Consider the following 18038-nt stretch of genomic DNA (forward strand, 5'->3'; position numbering starts at 1 on the left):
AGCTGTAGCGGGTGGATCTGGACCCCATGTACTCAGGTGATCTCTGGGTGGGTCCTGGGGGCCCCAGGCAGTGCCCCACACTGTAGGGCTGTGGCGGCAGCTCCACACACCATTTTCAGGGGTGAAGGATGCTCTCAGCTGTTGCCTGGGCAACAGCTCCTCCTCCAGCCCACCATGTGGCTCGGGGAGCGCTCCCCCGCCTGCCTCCCCCCGCCGCCTTGGGGAAGGGGACGGGAAGGGGAAGGGGAAGGCAGCTCCCGGCCCCCGGTGCTGGCGGGGCCGGAGGCCTGGCTCCCTTCACCCGCCCTTGGCCTGGCCTGACAATGCCCGCAGACCCCGCCGTGCCCTCCACCTCCGTGGTGCCCATGCCTCAAGGGAGCACCCCATCCCCCCCGCATGGCCGCAGCTCCCTGCCCGCCCTGGGTGCTGCTGGGGCACCCCCACAACCATCGAGCCGGCGCTGCCCGGCTGCCACGGCCACGCTGTGAGGTCGGATCTCAGGAGGCGAGTTCCAGCAAGGTGAGTCTGGGCCAGAATCAAGGGGGCGGGGGGAGACATGGCCACTGTGGCCCTGCTGCTAGCGAGGTGGTGGGGCTTGGCCGGCTGCCAGAGCTGCCATGCCTGGCTGTGGCGGGAGCAGATTGCCAGTGGATTCCCCAGGTCATTCCCTGGCTGGGATGGAGGAAGTCCTTCCGGCCAGGCCCCGGCAGAACAATGCGCCGTGTGTACAGCCACAGCGGGCACCCGCCACCCTGCCCACGGGGAGGAAGCGGCGGCGGGGTCATGGCCTGCGTGGGGCACCCACACCCTGTCACCCACCCAGCATCCGGCTCAGCTCTGCCCCGTAACCACGCTGCCCTGGTCCTGCCACAGCTCCAGGGTGCAGTGAAGGGACAGCGGGGACTCTTGCCCCCAAGCTTGGTGCAGTCCCAAGGAACCAGAGCAGTCTCCCAGGAATGCCACGACCACTGGTCTCAGTCACAGCAGAGAAGAGCTGGTGACAATTCCCCCCCCCCAATAGCAAATGGCTGAGAGAACCCCAGCACAGGGAACAGTTGCTCAGGCCAGGCTGGCAAGGGTTCTGCTTTGGGGTACGGCAGCTCCAAGGGAGCAGGGTGACCCCAGGACAGACTACCATGTCACCCAGTGCCACTTCTGTCCCTCACTGTCCTGTGGGCCAGGCTGGCACCACTGTCCCACAGAGCCACTCATCCCACTGCAGTGCCTGGGAGGGGCTATAGCAGTGCTCGTTAAGGTCTTGCCAGCGGCTGGGCTGCCCTCCCTGCTGGTGTCCCTGCACTGGCCTGGCCATCCCCCCGGGGAGCACTTGGTTGTCACCCCCTGAGGAAGGTCTGGATGGCCCTGGCGGAGCGGGTGGTTGCACTCCTGAGCACCTCCGGGCGAGTGCGAGGCCACCGACCGTGGGAGCCCGTGGCACCACCCCACGAGGCATCGCGGAGCCATCACCTCTCCGGACCGGGAGCCGCTACCCGGGGATCCCCGTCCCCCATCCCGTGGGGCTCCAGCGGCCACCGCCGGGGATACCCCATCCCTCTCGCCACCGGCATCCCACCGCCGTTCCCCGGGGGCGGGGAGGGGGAATCCCGTGTCAGTGCCGGTCTCCCCGCCGGTAGTCGCCGGGCGGCGGTGGGTCCTGGGGCGGGGAGCGCGGGGGACCCGCGGGTCCCTCCCGAGCCGAGGGCGGGGCGGAGCGGCGGGGCGGGAGCCCGGGCGGGCGGGGCGGCGCGCGGCGGCGGCGCGGGAGCGCTCACCGGAGACAAAGGCAGCGCCGGGAGGCGGCGCGGCGGCGCCGCGCACCGGGCGCGCACCGGGCCCCCTCCCCGCCGCCCTATGGAGCCGCCGCCCGCCGCCTGAGCCACGTGCGCCGCCGCCGCCGGTAACAGGAGCCGCGGAGGGAGCGGGCGCGGCGCCTCCGCCTGTTGCGCGGTGCGGGGGTAGCGGGGCCGGGGCGGGGGCGCGCGGGGCCGCCGCCACCGGGAGCCGCGGCGGGGGCGCGCGGCGCGTACCGGGGCGCAAATCTCCCGTCCGGCCCCGGCGGGCGCGCGCCCCGGGGGAGGAGGAGGAGGATGGTGATGAGGAAGGGGTGCCGCGCCCGGCACCGGGAACGGGGAGGTTCCCCGCCGGGGTGTCACCCTCCGCCAGAGGCACCGGGCAGGGATGCGACGCGGGTAGCGGGGCCCAGGCCGCGGCCGGGGGCAGCGGAGCGGCCCGAGGGTACCGGCGAGGCCCGACTCGGCGGCCGCTCCGCTCCCCGCCCGGTATGAGTGTCTCCAGCCCAGCCCCGCTCCTCCCCCAGCCCGCACGTCCCCGGCAGCCCCGCTCCCCCCGCACGCCCCAGCTGCGAACGCCCCCGGTCCGTGGCGCCGCCAGCCAGCCCTGCACCGCTTGCCGGTGTCCCCCTTGCCGTCATCCCGGGGCTGGACCCACGGCCCTTCCCGCACGGTGCCCCCCTTCCCGGGGATGCCCAGGCGCGGAGCCTGTTGCAGCCGCGGCCGGCGAGCTCTGCCCGCACCCAGTGGCCTCAGACGGGAAGCGGGGACCCCCTCCCCAGACACCCACATCGCAGCACTGACTCTGCCCACGCGTTTGTCTGCGTGATGGAGGAGCCCTCACTGCTTGCCAGTGGCCAGGGCCCCTGACCCCTTCCTTCCCCATTGCTCCTTCCTTCCCCATTGCTCCTTCCTTCCCCATTGCTCCATCCTTCCCCATTGCTCCTTCCTTCCCCATTGCTCTTTCCTTCCGCTGGGCTCGGCCCTCCGGCCCTGCCAGCACCCTCAGCACCTGGTTGGCGCTGCCGTGGCCCTGGTCCGCGGGGTGGTCGAGCACCCTGCACCCCTTCACCCGTGTCGGAGCAGAGCCATATGAGAGCAGTGGTGCCGCTGTGGTCGCCCAGCCCTCGGCTGCCGCCGCTCCAGGCTCATCCTCCTCCCAGCTGCCGAGCCCGTTTTCACCCACACCACCACAATGAGAATCCTGATGGGTACTTACATGCCTGCCTGTGAGCACCCATGGGTGCTGCTCCTTGCCCACTGCGGGGCACACACCGTTGTCATTCGGTGCTGGGCTGGACATGACTGAGCCATCACCCTGCCTGAGGGCTGGGACCTGGCAGGGTTGATGGCTCCCATCCTCACCACCCCTTGGTCCTGCATTGCTGTGTCAAGGTGCCACCGTGCCCTGAGCCTCCTTGGCTGGCTGCGAGGCCAGCGAAGGCCACAATGCACGTGCTCTTGCAAGCGCCACGTGCCACCGGGTGCCACCGGCAACCGGCAGCTCTGCACATCCCTCATTCTCCCCGGGGCACCCCGGGGCACCCCGCTGTGTGGTAGCACAGGAATGAATGAGCTGCCTGGGCTCAGCAGCCAATTTGGGGTGTGCTGGGTGAGCAGGAGAAGAGGATCCCAGTGGGCACCCCATGGTCTGAAAGGTCAGGACCGCAGCATCCATTTGCTGCCCCAGAGCGCCCGGCAGTGCTGTAGGGAGGTTCTGTGTTGGGTGTGCAGGTTTGCAGCCATGGAGGCAATGATGGGGTGCGTGAGGGGGGCCAGGCACGGTTCCCCCCGGCTGCGGGCACTGCGGCGCATGTGGAGCGAGTCACCATGGGAACAGGGCGTCCACGTTTCCGTGTCGCTCACGCTCGCGTCTGTCTCGTTGCAGGGCCCCCACCCCGGCGGTCCCCCCCCAGCGATGGGCAGCGGGACCCCGCCAGCCCCATCCCCCGCCGCCCGCCCCGCCGGCCCCCTGCCCCGCCGCCCGCCCAGCGCACCCAGGCCTGACCCACCCGCTCCAGCCCCCCCCCAGCTCCATGGCGAGGATGGACCCCTGACGGCAGGCGCCCGCGGGCCAGAGGAGACGGCGCCGGGCACGGCCCGGGGAGATGCCCTCGGCGGCCCTGACAGCATCGGGTCCTCCCTGACCCTGCCGCCGCCCTGAGCATCCCGTCCCCCACCCCGAGGGCAGGGAAAGGCGGGGGCCTCCCCCCGGGTCCGGCAGCCAAGATGGTGATGTCCCAGGGCACCTACACCTTCCTCACCTGCTTCGCGGGCTTCTGGCTCATCTGGGGGCTCATCGTGCTGCTGTGCTGCTTCTGCAGCTACCTGCGGCGGCGGGTGAAGCGGCAGCAGGAGGAGCGGCTGCGGGAGCAGAGCCTGCGCGCACTGGAGATGGAGCCACTGCACTATGAGGGTTACAGGGGCAGCCCCCCCGGCATCGCCATTCCCCACCGCCTCCGCCTCGACCCCCACCATCATCATCACCCCCACCACATCCCACCCCCCCGGCCCTGGAGCTGCCGGCACGGTAAGGAGCAGGGAGGGGCTCTCGCATCCCCGGAGCACGTTCCTCCCCCTGTTTTGGGGGGAATACGACGTGAGAGCCGGAGCGCAGCACTGACGGCAGCAGGGGTCCGGGGGGGGCTTTGCCTTGCAGAGTCGGACCTGTCAAAGCCGCCGTGCTATGAGGAAGCTCTGTTGATGGCAGAGCCCCCCCCACCATACAGCGAGGTGCTGATGGACACGCGGGGGCTCTACCGCAAAATCAACGCCCCTTTCCTGAGCCACGAGCGGCTGGAGAAGCAGGAGCAGCCCCCCAGCTATAAACCGCTTTTCCTCGATGCCGGCTATGGTTCGGCACTGCACCTGCCCCGCTCAGCCAGCCCTGGCCCTGCCTGTCCGGACCTCTATCTGCAGCAGGAGTGCTCCCCGCGCATGTTTCCCAGCTGGACGGACTCGGAGCTCAGCAGCAGGGACACCTACGAGCCGGTACCCTGGCACCTCCCGGTCTCCATGCCCCTCTTCGGCAGGACTACCGCTGTGTAACGGCGGCCGCGGGGGACCCCCGGACCTTGCCATGCACCTGGGGGGTGGGTGGTTTTGATTGCCCGTGTCACCTCGGGGACACCCGCCCCGGCGCGGGCCATCGCCGCCGGCGCGGAAGGGGCTGGTTCCCCGTCTGGCCCCCGCCAGCCCCCCCATGGCCGGGGTCGCTGGGGACCCGGACTCTGCTCTGTTTCTTAAATTTTTTGTTTGTTACAGTTTGAGAATAAAAGTTTGTGGCTCGGGTTTGCCTCCCCGCGGCCTGGCATCATGGGATCCCCACACCTCTCCCAGCCCTCCTTGCCCCCCTAGCAGGCTGCAGCCCCCGTGGGAGACGCTTTATTTATTAACAGACATGAGCACACTGCCGGTACAGAACTTGTGCTTTCCAAAAAGTTTCCAAGGGGAACAGGGGGAGAGGGGCCAAGCAGAGGCCAAGCAGGGGGGGACGGAGCTCCCAGCAAGGAGGGAGTCGGGAAGGGGTAAAAGCCCCACACCAGCTCCCTGCTGGGATTTGGGGGGGGACGCCGCTGGCTGCAGCCTCGCCTCGGTCGGGTCACTTTATTGCCATATTCATTTATTATTATTATTATTATTTCTTTTCTTTGAACTCGTGCAAAGTACTGGGGGACTCCTAGGGGGGGCACGAAGAGAACGAGGACCCTGTCCCACAGCCAGGCAGGGGATGCGAGCGTGTGTGTCGTCCCCCCCAAAGGGGTGCTGGAGTATCGGGGGCTGCTAAGGGGGGGCTTGGGGGCTGACACGGCTCCTACCGACAACTTAAAAAAGAGAGGAGAAGGGGGGGCTGTAAAAGGTGCCCCGGGGCGGAGTTGCAGCGGGGCGGCCCCCACCTGGAGGCCTCATCCTGCGGGGCCCCAGTGGGGTGAGGGGGGCCCGGCCCCTGGCTGCAGCCCCCTCGTGCCCCGCGCCGGCCGGGGCAGGCTGCCTGCGCCGGCAGCGGGGCCTGGGCTTACAGGGCCCCCCCAAAGCTCTCCTCTTCCTCGGGCAGGGGGTCTGCATCCCAGCACGTGATGTCGATCTCTGGAGGACAGGGAGGGGGGGTCAAGATGGCTTGGGGTGCCCCATGGAGGGACAGACCTCACTCCTCACTGTCCTCACTCACCTGGGGGCTTGTTGTAGAAGACGGGCTGGGGGGCTTTGGCCGACAGCTCCTCGGGGGGGGGCACCTCCTCCTCCTGGGACTGGCTGAAATAGCCCTCGCTGGCCTGGGGGGTGGGGGCAGGTGGTCAGGACCCCCCCAGCCACCCCACCACACCCTGACCTCCCACCCCCAGTGGTGCTCACCTGCTCCCCACGACCTGGTGTCCCATCCTTGGGGGCCATCTCCCCATTGGTGATGGGGGGACTCTCTCTGCCTGGACTGTCCTGGGGCACGTGTTGGCAGCCGAGACCCTGGGACTGGGGGTCCCCCTCGCCCGCTGCTTCATCCTCTTCCTCATCCTCCTGCTCCACGTCGCAGAAGGTGGCGGGGGGCTCAGGCAGCTCGTCCAGGCTCAGCAGAGCCCCTTCCTCGGGCAGTGCAGATGGGGGGGCTTCGGGGACAGGGGCAGCAGGCAGGGGCCAAGCAGCTGGGGGTGTTGCCCCATCACTCTGCCACAGGTCGATGAGGCTTTCAGGGTTGGGAGCCTCCCCAGTCTGAGGCTCAGCAGCCATGGGCAGTGGGGAGGGCTCGGTGGGCTCCAGGGTCACCAGGTCCCCCAGGGCATCACCCCCCGCTGTCCACACCGGCCTGGGGCTGCTGGGCTCATCCCCGGGGGGTTCAGCGGCCTTGTCCTCGGGCCCCGGGAAGGGCCAGTGCTGCTCGGGCGTGGCTGGCCCGGGCTCCTGTGCGCTGGGGCTGGGGGACTCTGCAAGGAGGGGACAGCAATCAGTGGGGACAGACACCCTCATCCAGGGCTGGGTGTCACCCAGGAACAGGGCTGCAGCTGGAGGGGATTTGGGGTTCTATGGACTGGGCACAATGTGGGGATGCTGCAGGGATGGGTGGGAGTGGCTGGACAGGGAAGGGACTGTGGCATGCACCAGGGGACCAGGGAGTGAGGGGACATGGGGAAAGTGATCCCTTGGGGAGCAGCTGGGAGGCAGAAGGGGCTGTGGAGGGGATGGGAGAAGGGAAAGCTGGGATGCACCAGAAGAGGCCAATGGGCCAAGTGGGGACGCAGCAGGGAATGGCGCCTTCAGCAGAACTGGCTCAGATGCAGTGGGGTACAGAGGGGCAGAGGGGATGCACAGGGGGATGCAGCAGCCCTGGCAAGGATGGTACAGTGGGATGGTGCAGATAGGGCAGTATCACACTGGGATGTGCAGCAGGGACAGCCAGTATGTACGGATCATGGGAAGTGCACTGGAGATGGGGGGATGCATGGTAGGGGCTGCAGCAGAGACAGCAGGGATGCACTGGTGCCAGGAAATGCACTGGAGGCAGCAGGGATGCAGCAACGACGGCGGGGCTGCACTGGGGGATGCAGCAGAGACGGCGGGAATGCAGCGGCACGGAACAGCAGGAACGGCGGGGATGTGCTGGGGGACACAGCGGAGACGGTGGGGATATGCCAAGGGGTACAGACGGGACAGCACGGATGCACTGAGCGATGCAAAGGCAGTTGGCAGAGCTGCAGCGGGGCTGCAGCAGAGCCAGGGGGGCTGCAGCAGGGAATGTGCTGTGAGACACAGCAGAGATAGTGGGGATATGCTGAGGGATGCAGATGGGACAGCACAGATGCACTCAGCGATGCATGGGCAGTTGGCAGGGCCGCAGCGGGACTGCAGCAGAGCCAGGGGGCTGCTGTGGGAGATGCACTGTGGGAAACCACAGGGATGGGCCCGGGTAGCCCCGGGTAGGGGGAGGCAGCGCCAGCCCTGCGCCCACCTTTGGGCGTTGCCGGCGTCTCGTCAGCAGACGCGCGGGTGCCCGGGTCGCCCAGCGGCGTGGTGGCCGGGCTGGGCTCGCAGGGGCTGCAGCCCGCTGCCGAGACCTTGCGGAAGGCGTCCGACTGGCTGCCTGCGGACAAGGGAGATGGGGTGGCATGGGAGGGCTGCCCACATCGAGGGGGGACCATCACCCCAGCACCGCTCCTGCCCTACACCAACCCAGCCGCCAGCTGCCAAATGCACATCACCATGTACCAGCCACCATGTCTTCTCTTCCGGGGTGGCAGGGCAGAGGCTCCCACGGATGCAGCAACCACCACGCCCCCTCCAGGCATCCCCACCACCCCACCAGTAAGGGAACTGGCAGCCCCATACCTGCCATGGTGCACACTGGCCCTGCCCACACGTCGCCCACCTGTGCCTTGGCACTGTGCTGACACTGCTTTGCCTCTGCAGGTACAGCTTTGTGCCCTGTCACCTACGCTTGGCAGGGACACAACCCTACATGGCCCCTCGCCTGCCCTTCGGCACAGCTCCACATGATCCAGGGCATCACTTTTTCCATCCCATGCTGCTCCATGGGCACAGTCCTGCATGGTTCAGGGCAAAGATGTCCCATACCCCTCTGCCCCATGGGCACAGCTATCCTATCCCCTTCTTCCCTATAGGCACAGCCCCACATGATCCTGGGCACAGCCTTTTCTTTTCCATGCTGCCCCATGAGCACAGTCCTGCATGATCCAGGGCACAGCTGTCCTGTCCCCTTTCTGCCCCATTGGCAGAACCTGCCCTGTACCCTCTCTACCCCATGGGCACAGTCTGCTCCATCCCACCACAGAGCATCAACTCCCCAGGCACAGCTCTGCGCTGTCCCCATCTGACCCACAGGCACAGCCTGCCCAACACTCCCTCCCCCGGGGCACAGCCTCGGCCAGGGCACACCGAGTGCCCAGGGGTGTGGGCACGGTCCTGCCTGGGTGCCCGTCCCCCTTGGGGTGCCCACAGGAGGGGCGATGCCTCCGCTGTCAGTCCGGTGTGCCGTGGGGCTGGGGGCCCGTGGCTCGGCCCCCCGGAGCTGTGTGCCCGGGAGCTCCCAGCTACCTACATGGGAAGAAAGAGGAGAGATTTGGGGTGCGGTGGCAGGTGATATAGGGGAAGGGGGTCCGCGGGGGGGAGGAGGAAGAGGAGGAGGAAGAAGGCGGCCCACTGTCAGCTGTCTTTATGAAAGGACAGTGCAGACGACCTGTGAGAGAAAGACAGACGGACGGACGGACAGACGGAGAGAGAGAAAAAGAGAGAGAGCAAAGAGATGGGTCAGTCCCTGCTCAGTGCAGTTATGGTGGGGCTGGAGCACCAGGGCACCGGGATGGGAAGCCAGAGGGATGGGAGGCAACACCGACAGCGTGGCAGGAGAATGGCAGGACAAGAGGATGGAAAGGCAGCAGGACAGAAAGATGAGAGGCAGCACTGCCTGGCCAGGTGAGGAGAGAGCCCAGAACATGGCCGTGGGACCAACTATGTGCTCAAGCACAGCACAGCCCCATAGTGTGAATCTACGGCACAGCCCACAGCACTGCCCCGAGGCACAGCACCACAGCACTGCCCCGAGGCACAGCACCACAGCACAACCCCCAGCACAGCCCCACGGCACAGCCCATGGCACAACACCACAGCAAGGGCACACACCACAGGCTTCCTTCTGGCACAGCCCCCCTGCACAGCACCATAACACGGCCCCACGGCTGGAGGCACCCACCAGGACAGCCAGACCCTGTCCAAGAGCCACAAAAACAATCCTGGGGTTGGACCCCAGACTGTGGGGCAGACTGGCCTCTCCACAGGGCACAGCTGGCACCACACTGAGTGCCCCACATCTGCCCCGCTCACTCCTACCCCTTTTAGCTGTCATCATGGGATACGTTCCCAAGCAATCCCTGGACTTTCAGCTGCCTCTCCTGCCGTACCAACCACGCACCCAACCTGCCTGCTGGTGCAGTGCTGTGACAGGTGAGCGGACGACACTGAGCAGGATGAGCCCCGTTTTGCTGAAAACACCCAGACATCCAATCCTGCCAAGCTGCCCCAGCTGCAGGGGCCACGTGATTTGCCGTGGCAGTGGCGGTGATGATGTCAGTGATGGTGGCACAGCAGAGCAGGATGAACCCTGCCATCCTTGTGACCTTAGCATCCAGAACCATGATGCCAGGGATGGCAGAGGGTACACACCCCACCCCCACTGCATCCCTGGTCCCTCCACATCCCGCTGTGACTCGTTGAGCTGTGACACCACACTCACCTGCTCCACAGGCCCCCCTAGTCTCTCAGTGCCCACCCTGCTGCCCACAGCCCCTCCTCAGCTGCTCACCTGTCCTGTGGCTGCCTGGCGAGACAGCATCGCTGCTGCCCGATGCCACCCGCTCCTGCTGCTTGAAGAAGTCCCGCGGGTTGTCGGGCCGCTGAGCAATGATGGCAGCAGCCTCCTGTGTGGATGGGGAAGGCTGAGCCCCACTGCCCTGGTGGGTTGGGGCTGTGGGACCACCTTCCATGCACCCTCCAGCCGCATCCTCATCCAGCTGTGGGCACTGCTGGCCGGCGAGCAAGGACTAGCACTGGGCACGGCCATCACCACACTCACCTCCACCTCTGACTCCGATTTCCTGAACTGCTGCCTGTCATCCTCCTCTTGTTGGTCCCCCTGGGAAGAGATGCAGCATCACCTCACAAGCTCTGGGATGTCCTGGGCATCCATCTGGGAAAATCCCTTCCCGGGGGTGATGCCTAGTGGCAGGTCTGACTCCAACTTACAAAGATGGACTGCTCCTTCAGGCGCTGCCGGGCCTCCTCCGCCTCCAAGCTCTGCTGCTTCCTCCTGCCATGGGGGCACGGGGGAAAGGCGCTGGGCACCAGCTCCTACTGGTCCCTGCCCCAACCCCACCCCATGAGTGACAACCATGTGCCCACCCGGCCACTTGCAGCACGTGCTCAGACATCCTGCACCCACATCCCACCCGGTCCCTGCCGTGCCTGTGCTCCTCGATCTGCTCCTCACGCTCCCGGTAGCGCCGCTCCCGCTCCTCCTGCTCCAGCCTCTCCTGCTCCATCCGTTCCTGCTCAAACCGCAGCCGGGCATCCAGGGCCTTTTTCCGCTCTTCCTCCTTACGCAATTCCTCCTCTTTCTGGCGTGTGGGGGGGTGAATGAGAGGGCTGCCCACCACTCACCCCGCCCTCTCCCTGGGGCTACTGGCTGCTCCCCCATACCCCACCTTGGCCTGCTCCCAGAACTGCTCCCGGTTGAGCCGCTTCATCTCCACAGTGGCGTCAGTTTTCTGGTAAGTGGTGCCCTGGGACGGAGGAGAGGTGGGGGGGGTGGAGGGGCTGGGATCAGCGAGGGGGGATGACAGTAAGCGGCACACAGGGTGAGGGGCTGCAGCAGACAGGAGCCCCGGGCGGAAGGGAAGCCCCAGACCCCCCACCATCGCCATCGTTGCCATGGGGACATTACCACGGGCTCGGCGTTCTCGTCCTCGCGCAGCCGCAGGCGGTGCAGCACCGGGCTGGAGACACGGGCCAAGCCGTTGGAGAGCCGCTGCCCGATGGCCCCCGGGTCAATGTCCTCCACGCTGCTGGCATTGACGATGACATCGACACCCTGGGGAGGACAAGCAGCCATCAGGGTTCAGGGCTGGTGCCCCGGCAGCATTGTCCCCCTCCCCCGTGTCACCCACCTGGAAGAACTCGGCGATCTTGGCTACGTGGCTGGCGCAGGCGCATTTGCGGGCATCTGGCACATCCTCACCCACCTGTGGCAGTCAGGGAGGGGCTGAGCTAGGAGGAGCAGCAGGGTGACCCCCACCCCACTGACCACCATGGGACAGTAGGACTGTGGGGCACCTGTACCTCCCTGGCCACTGCCAGTTCCTCGCTCACACCCAGCCATGTCCCCATGGGCACAGTACAGCCCTCCCTCAGCATGGCCCCCACACACACTTACCCAGTTGACGAGTACATATTTGGGGAGCACGGCCTGGGGGTCCTTGACGCTGCAGAAGCCATACATCACCTTCTGGATCTCAAAATGGCCGGAGAGCTCCAGCAAACCTCCACCTGGCACAACACCGTCAGCCCATGTCCACCCAGCACCAGGAATGGTGCCAGGGAAAACACTGGCAGAGTTGAGCCAGCAGAGGGGACAGAGGACCTTACCTCCTGACGCTGCCAGCTTCAGGTCATCAGAGCCATCCTCGTACGTGTAGAGGGCCCTGGGGAAACAGTGTGGGTGAACCACAGCCAGAGTGAGCATGAGGAGGCCTCCACCTCCCCATCCTGGTCACACTGAGGTCAGGGTAGGCCCTGGGGGACCGGCTGGGTGTCCCCAAGCTACCACATAACCACCCCAAACCTTTGTCCATTGCCATCATCAAGGGTCAGGCTACCAGGCAGGGCAGGTAGGATGTGGGGCAGAGCTCATCCACCCATCCTTGCTGGCAGCCACAGGGCAGGGTCAGAAGTTTTGGGGACAGAAGGGTCACTTGGGCACAGGGACCCACCAACTGCTGTGCCACAAGCCACCACAGCCTCACAGCTCTTTGCACACCCATCCCTGTCCCCCCTCGACCCTGCCAGCTAGTGACCAGGTTTGGGGACAGCCCCGTGCCCCCAGTAGGAACCCAGGGCCGCTCACGTGCCCGTCTGCGTGAGCCGCCAGCCCAGCAGGCACCAGGCTGGGGGAGGACGCCGGAGCACCAGCAGCAGCAAATCAATGTGCCGCCGGGGTGTGATGGGGCCGTCATGGAGACTGTTCCTTGGAAACCATTCCCAGCTGATGGGAAACCCCCTGTCGCTCCCACCATGCCCTGGCCAGCCCCCCCAGGGGCTCCACGGGGACCCCCACCAGCCCGCACCTCCCCAGGGGCACACAGCCAGCAACGGAGGGGGGACCACACATGCCAAATTGATCCAGGGCGGGTGGGCGAGGGGATGGATGTCGCTAGGCAACCAGCATCCTCCGTCACCATGGCAACCCCCCCATCCCAGCTGGGATGCAGCTCGCCCCGATGACGAGGTGATTAGTGGAGGGGAGCGGGGGAGGCAGGCAGGCAGCGGGGACCTGCGGGGCCTGGCAGGCACCCAAACCTGCCTGCCACCATCACGCGCTGCACCCGGAAAGCCGGGGCCGCCCGTGCTGGATCCCCCACAACCCTGCACCACAGCTCTGCCGATCAGCATTCGGCTGGTGGTGCCCACACAGTGCTTATTGAAGCCCCAAAATCCCTGCGGTGCCGGGCAGAACCATCCTCACCTGAGCTCACAGCTTCCAGCCACAGCCTGGGGGACAGAAATCGAGGGTCCTATGGGCACAGCCACCCCCAAAACAGGGCCGTGGCTGGAGCTAAAAAGCAGGGGGAGGGCAGGCAGGTGCCTAACAGGGAGAGGGCCTCCCTCTGACTCCAGCACCCGCCGCCCCCCAAGCCCCTGGCAGCCAGCCGCAGATAATTGCACCAACAAGATTGACTTTAATCCGCACATCCCGATCCCGCTAATCGGCCGCCCCAGCCGGCGCCAGCTTCCAGGCCTGGAACAGCTGCAAAGTGCCGTCTGTGATGCCTGTGCTGGAGAAGGGTGGTAAATGTAGCCCCTGATCCCCCAGGAATGAGGGAGGACAGCAGCAGTTTGGGGGAGCACAGGGCCATGGGGTGGAGGCTGGCAGGGTGGGATGCAGCTGCCTGCAGATGGGAGGAAAGAAGTAGGGCAGAGCCATGGCATGATGCCTTGGAAGCCCTGTGGGTGCTGGGGGCATCCACTGCCTCCTCTCCCCCCTTGAAACCCTGCCATGCTGGGTGGTGTCTGAGCACAGGGCTGCTGCCTGCACCCAGGGATGCTCCCAGGGCAGCTGGGACTTGCCATGGACACAGCCCAGCAGCACAGTCTGACCCCACACTGCGTGGAGGTTTCCAGTCCATGGGACAGGGGGCCATGCTGGGGTCAGTAGCATCCCCCCGGGTGCCCCCTGTGACCCACAGCCCAACAGCATCACCATGACCCCCTGGCAGTAGGGACCAGCTGTGCCACAGCGGGTGCTGGAAGCATCGTGCACCATTTATTTTCCTTCCATGGGCTTTAATCCCTCCACCCAACCCATACAGTCCCTTCCTACCCCAGGGCTCCAGGTATGTGGGTCACCCGTGGGTGGAGGTGGCCCATGTAGCCCAGGGAGGCCTCCCTGTAGGCGGGGGGCTCCAGCAAGGATCTCCCATCACTCCACCAAGGGGAGCATGGCCCCACTGCCCTTGCATGGCCCTGCTGCTCACTGGAACCGGCAGAGCAGCACCTCTGGGTGCCAGCACCCAGGGCTCCCGCAGCAGCCCACCCCCCACGCCATGGCGGGGTCACATTGCCCCAGCCTCCCGTCCCAGCCCCGGCACATGTGTTTCCAATGTAGCTGGGAGCTCCAGGGAGTCGGCGTGCTCAGAAAGCAGCACCAAATTCCTTTCCGATCGAGTAATGGGCCCCAGCAGCCTTCGCGGGGCCGGGCAGGGGGAGGGGATGGTCGGACCCTCCAGGACCGGGTTGGAGCAGGGGGAATCCCAGACTAAACACAGGGATCCCAGCCGGGCAAGAACGCGGCATCCCCCGGCACCAGCCCAGGACCGGGGCTCTGGCACGGTGTCCTCCCAGAACCTGGCTCAGCCAGGCTGGGCCCCCACCCCGTGGGATTGTCCCCATCACCTTGCCCGATGCAGCCCCCCCAACATCACCCTTCATCCTGCACCCCGGCACCGGGCCCTGCAGGAGGGATGCTGCTACCACGGGCACCGAGTGCCAGGCACCCCGGTGGCCATGGGATGGAACAGCTGGGGACGACGGCAATCTCAGTTTCCAGGACGGGGATGGCGAGGGATCACTGCCCGGCCGGCCTCAACGCTGGAGAGGGTGGGGGGAGACCCGGCACCAGCACTCGCCTTCCCGGGAACCGATTCTGCTGTTCTCAGCAGCTTTGGCAGGGACGGCTCCTTTGCAGCGGATGCCGGGAAGCGAGATGTACCCAGAGCTGACAGCTGCCGCCTGGCCGGCAACAAGCACGGCGCTTGCCCACAGCGCCCTTGGGCTGCCGGCGGGGCCGCGGGGCCCAGGGCTGATGGGGACCGGGACCTACGCAGGCCCACGCAGCCCTGTCCCGAGAGCAGGGACCCGGTTAAAGATGGGCGTGTGTCCGGCTGGGCGGTGGGTGCAGCCCAGCTGGGAGGTGGGTGCCCCGGCTGTGTGGTGGGTGCACGGCAGCCTCCTCCTCGCCCCCTCTGAGAGCATCATGCACAGCATGCACCCAGCACCCCACACCGCCCAGTGCTCCGGCTCTGCCCAGCGAGCTGCATCCCGGCGTGCCGGCAGCATCCCCGCACGGCACAGGCACCCTGGGGGGGCAACGAGGGGGTCTCGGGGCAGACGGCCCCAGACGGCCCCGGCCAGCCCCACGGCACCCAGGTGGAGTGGGAGATGCGAGTGAGCGCTGGGGGACACGGGCTGGCAGCGGGTGATGCTCCCTGCAGCGGGGCCTGGATCCAGCCGGGCCCCGGCACCGCAGAACCGGGTGCCCCGCACTGAGGCATGGAGGGCAGAGTGGGCAGCCGGGGGGTCCCACCGGAGAGAGCCACCCCCCACCCCAAATCCGTAGCAATCCCAGCCCGCCGGGGCAATCCCAGGCCGACGCACCGAGGTCCCCCAGGGATGTGGCACCCCCGGAACTTGGGGGATCCGGGGGCAGCGGGACGGCGGGGGATGCTGGTGCCCCCGCGACCGCAGGCCTCGCCCCGCCGAGCAGCGGGACCGCCTGGGCCGGTCGGGGAGCGGGGCCGGGTCGGGGAGCCGGGCCGGGCTGGGGGTGCCCCGATCCCCTCCCCATCCCCCGCCCCCGGGCGCCCCTGCCCGCGGCTCTGGCTCCAGACAATGGCGAGGGACCGGGCCGGGCCCAGCATCAGCGAGCCCCCCGGGGCCCTCCCCGCCGTGCGCGGATCCCCCGTTCCCGGCTCTCGCTGCCCGGCGGGGGTCGCGCCGGGGGCTCCGGGGGGCGGCGGGTCCCGGCGCTCGCACGTGCCGGCCCGGCGCAGACAAAGCGGGGACCGCGCCCCGGCCCGGTGCGGCGGCGGAGGGCAGGTGCGGGCACCGGAGCCGGCGGACCGGGCACACCCCCCGCCGCCCCGCCCGCCTTTGTGTGCCGGGGCTCCCGGGGACGGCGGGGGGCGCAGCGCGGGGCGCGGCCGGTGTTACCGGGCGGCTCCGTGCACAAAGGGCGGCGGCGGCGGCGGGGACAAAGGGGCGGCGGCGGCGGGCGCGCTCACCAGTCGGTGGGGCTATCCTCGCCGATTACGTCCTGGTAGGAGGCGAGCAGCTCCAGGCGGTGCGCCGCGAAGCCGACGCCAGCCATGGCAGGGCCGGGATGCTGCCGGGGACCGGAGGGACCGGCCGCCTGCCCGCCTCCGAGACACTGCCGCAGCGGCCGGGCGGAGGGGCGAGCGGCGGGAGGCTCCGCCCGCCGCCGCGCCCGGTCCTAGCGCCGCGAACGGCGGCCCCCTCCTCCCCTCCGCCCCCGCCGACCGGCCCCCGCCCCCGCCGCGCCCCCGGGGCGCCCCCAGGGCACACCGCCTACCGCGCCGACCGGCCCCGGGCCGGGATCTCGGGGATGCGGGCGGCATCGCCCCCGCACAGGGCTGCCCCTGCACACGGCTCGCCCCCGGCATCCCGCAGCCCGGGCTCTGCTCCGTCCCAGCAACACCGCGCCCCGGGTCGTCCCCCGCCCCAGGGACACTGAACCCCGCCTCAGCTCCTCACAGGAACCTGTACCCCGGGTGGTTTCTCATCTCTGCCCTGGGGACCTGCATCCTGTGCTGCCCCCCCGGGAACCTGCACCCTGGGAACCTCACTGGGTGGTCCTCTCCATCCCCAGACCCTCCCCCGCCCCATGTCCTCTTCACTCAGGGGACACAGCAACACCCGGTTTCCTATGCCTTCAGCTCCCCTCCACAGGGCCGTCGTGCCCGAGGTTTCCTCTCCAAGGACATGGCACCATGGGCTCTGCCCCACACACCCAGCTGAGCCCTCACTGCTGTGAGGAGTCAGCGGGCACAGCCTTTTTGGGGGCCCCTTTGCTGCCTGCCTGCCCCTCCATGCCCACTGCCCCCAGTCCTTGCCTCCCCTCAGAACCCTGCAGGCTCTGTCCAACCGCACCTTTCCCAGGAGGTTTTGCCCCTGTGTAAACTCTCACAGTTGCATTTGCACTGACCCACACAGGGCTGTGCAGGGGCTCCCATCCAGGTCCTCATGCTCCTGCCAGGGCAGGCAGTGTTACCCTGTCCTCCAGCACTGCCCCCAGCCTGGACCAGAACCGTGCTGAAGGGGTTTCTCTGCCGGAGCAGCAGTGACCTGATCCGTGCAGGTTGGGGTTGTTGCTAGTGTGACCCCTCCCAAACCAAGCCCTTCAGAGCAGCCTGTGGATGAGCCCAGTGGGACAGGGGACAGAGTGCTACGGGCCCTGCCTGTGCTGTCTGCTCCCCTCATGCCCTCCTTGCACCAGCATTTCCGACTGAGGCCAGAGTGGGAGCCGCCCTAAGAGGTTGTGAGAGTTTGGGAGCAGCTGCAGAGCAGCTGCCGGGGCCAGTGAGGGGGCTGGGGCCATGGCAGGCGCCCCACAAGAGGATCAGATGGCTTTGGGGGTGGATGTGGTGGGCCCCTGTTCAGGGACATGGTGGGAGCCCTAAGCCTGCTTCTGCCAGGCTTTGTTCTCAGAGCAGCGAGGCTGCAGCCCCTCCCAAGGCTCCACCTCCACAGCCCACCCGAGACCCTCCTTCCGCTGCCTGTGCACAAGCTCCTCACATGGTGCGCAGAGCTGGTGGGCAAGAGCTGCTCTTGGCAAAGCACAGAGGCACCTTGGGTGGTAGAGCCATCATCAGTAGGGCCAGAGGCAACAGGGCATGAACCCAAAGGAGCTGAGCCTCTGTGAGTGCAGACCTGGCAGTGGCACAGGGGGGCTGGCTGTGGCTCCGTGGCTCTGCCCTGGCCCTCCTCCAAGGCCGGGCACCCCCGGGCTGAGCTGGCAGAACCTGTTCCCAGGCCGTGCTACCACCACAGGCTCCGTCCCGCACGGCTGCCTCCCCCTGCCCTTTCCCTGCCCTCCACTCACTGGTCGCTGTCCTGGTTGAGCCAGGGTTGGCTCAGTGGCTGCTCACGTGGGGCCGCAGCCGCCTCACCTTCCCCTGTGCTTCCCCTGACCTTGGCTGCACAGCTGGGACTCACGCTCAGGCACTCACCCAGCCCTGCTCC

General features: G+C 67.6%; 3 protein-coding genes across 6 annotated transcripts; 1 reads left to right on the forward strand and 2 right to left on the reverse strand.

Moving 5' to 3' along the window:
* Nucleotides 1-222: 222 nt before the first annotated feature.
* On the forward strand, nt 223-5080 carry PRR7 (proline rich 7, synaptic). 3 transcript variants are annotated; one of them, XM_050312196.1, is made up of 3 exons: nt 223-519; nt 3679-4320; nt 4423-5080. In XM_050312196.1, the coding sequence occupies exons 2-3, from the start codon at nt 4020-4022 to the stop codon at nt 4836-4838; spliced, it is 717 nt and encodes a 238-aa protein (XP_050168153.1). In that variant the 5' UTR covers nt 223-519; nt 3679-4019; the 3' UTR covers nt 4839-5080. The 3 variants fall into 3 exon arrangements, with proteins under 3 accessions (XP_050168153.1, XP_050168154.1, XP_050168152.1); XM_050312197.1 differs by having other exon boundaries at nt 4450-5080; XM_050312195.1 differs by having other exon boundaries at nt 3679-5080.
* On the reverse strand, nt 1610-2582 carry LOC126638513 (basic proline-rich protein-like). The gene is made up of 2 exons (XM_050312468.1): nt 1773-2582; nt 1610-1654 (listed from the first exon to the last, which is right to left on the reverse strand). The coding sequence occupies exons 1-2, from the start codon at nt 2580-2582 to the stop codon at nt 1610-1612; spliced, it is 855 nt and encodes a 284-aa protein (XP_050168425.1).
* Nucleotides 5081-5158: 78 nt separating the features above from the next.
* DBN1 (drebrin 1) lies at nt 5159-16227 on the reverse strand. 2 transcript variants are annotated; one of them, XM_050312186.1, is made up of 15 exons: nt 16061-16227; nt 11931-11986; nt 11719-11831; nt 11453-11527; nt 11230-11376; nt 10991-11068; nt 10752-10903; nt 10533-10596; nt 10363-10422; nt 10093-10207; nt 8833-8970; nt 7726-7857; nt 6141-6703; nt 5959-6061; nt 5159-5876 (listed from the first exon to the last, which is right to left on the reverse strand). In XM_050312186.1, the coding sequence occupies exons 1-15, from the start codon at nt 16144-16146 to the stop codon at nt 5806-5808; spliced, it is 1953 nt and encodes a 650-aa protein (XP_050168143.1). In that variant the 5' UTR covers nt 16147-16227; the 3' UTR covers nt 5159-5805. The 2 variants fall into 2 exon arrangements, with proteins under 2 accessions (XP_050168143.1, XP_050168144.1); XM_050312187.1 differs by lacking the exons at nt 7726-7857; nt 8833-8970.
* Between the last annotated feature and the right edge of the window lie 1811 nt (nt 16228-18038).

The sequence above is a fragment of the Myiozetetes cayanensis genome, unplaced genomic scaffold (assembly GCF_022539395.1).
Source record: "Myiozetetes cayanensis isolate MyiCay16 unplaced genomic scaffold, myiCay2020 scf17, whole genome shotgun sequence".
Lineage (NCBI taxonomy): Eukaryota > Metazoa > Chordata > Aves > Passeriformes > Tyrannidae > Myiozetetes > Myiozetetes cayanensis.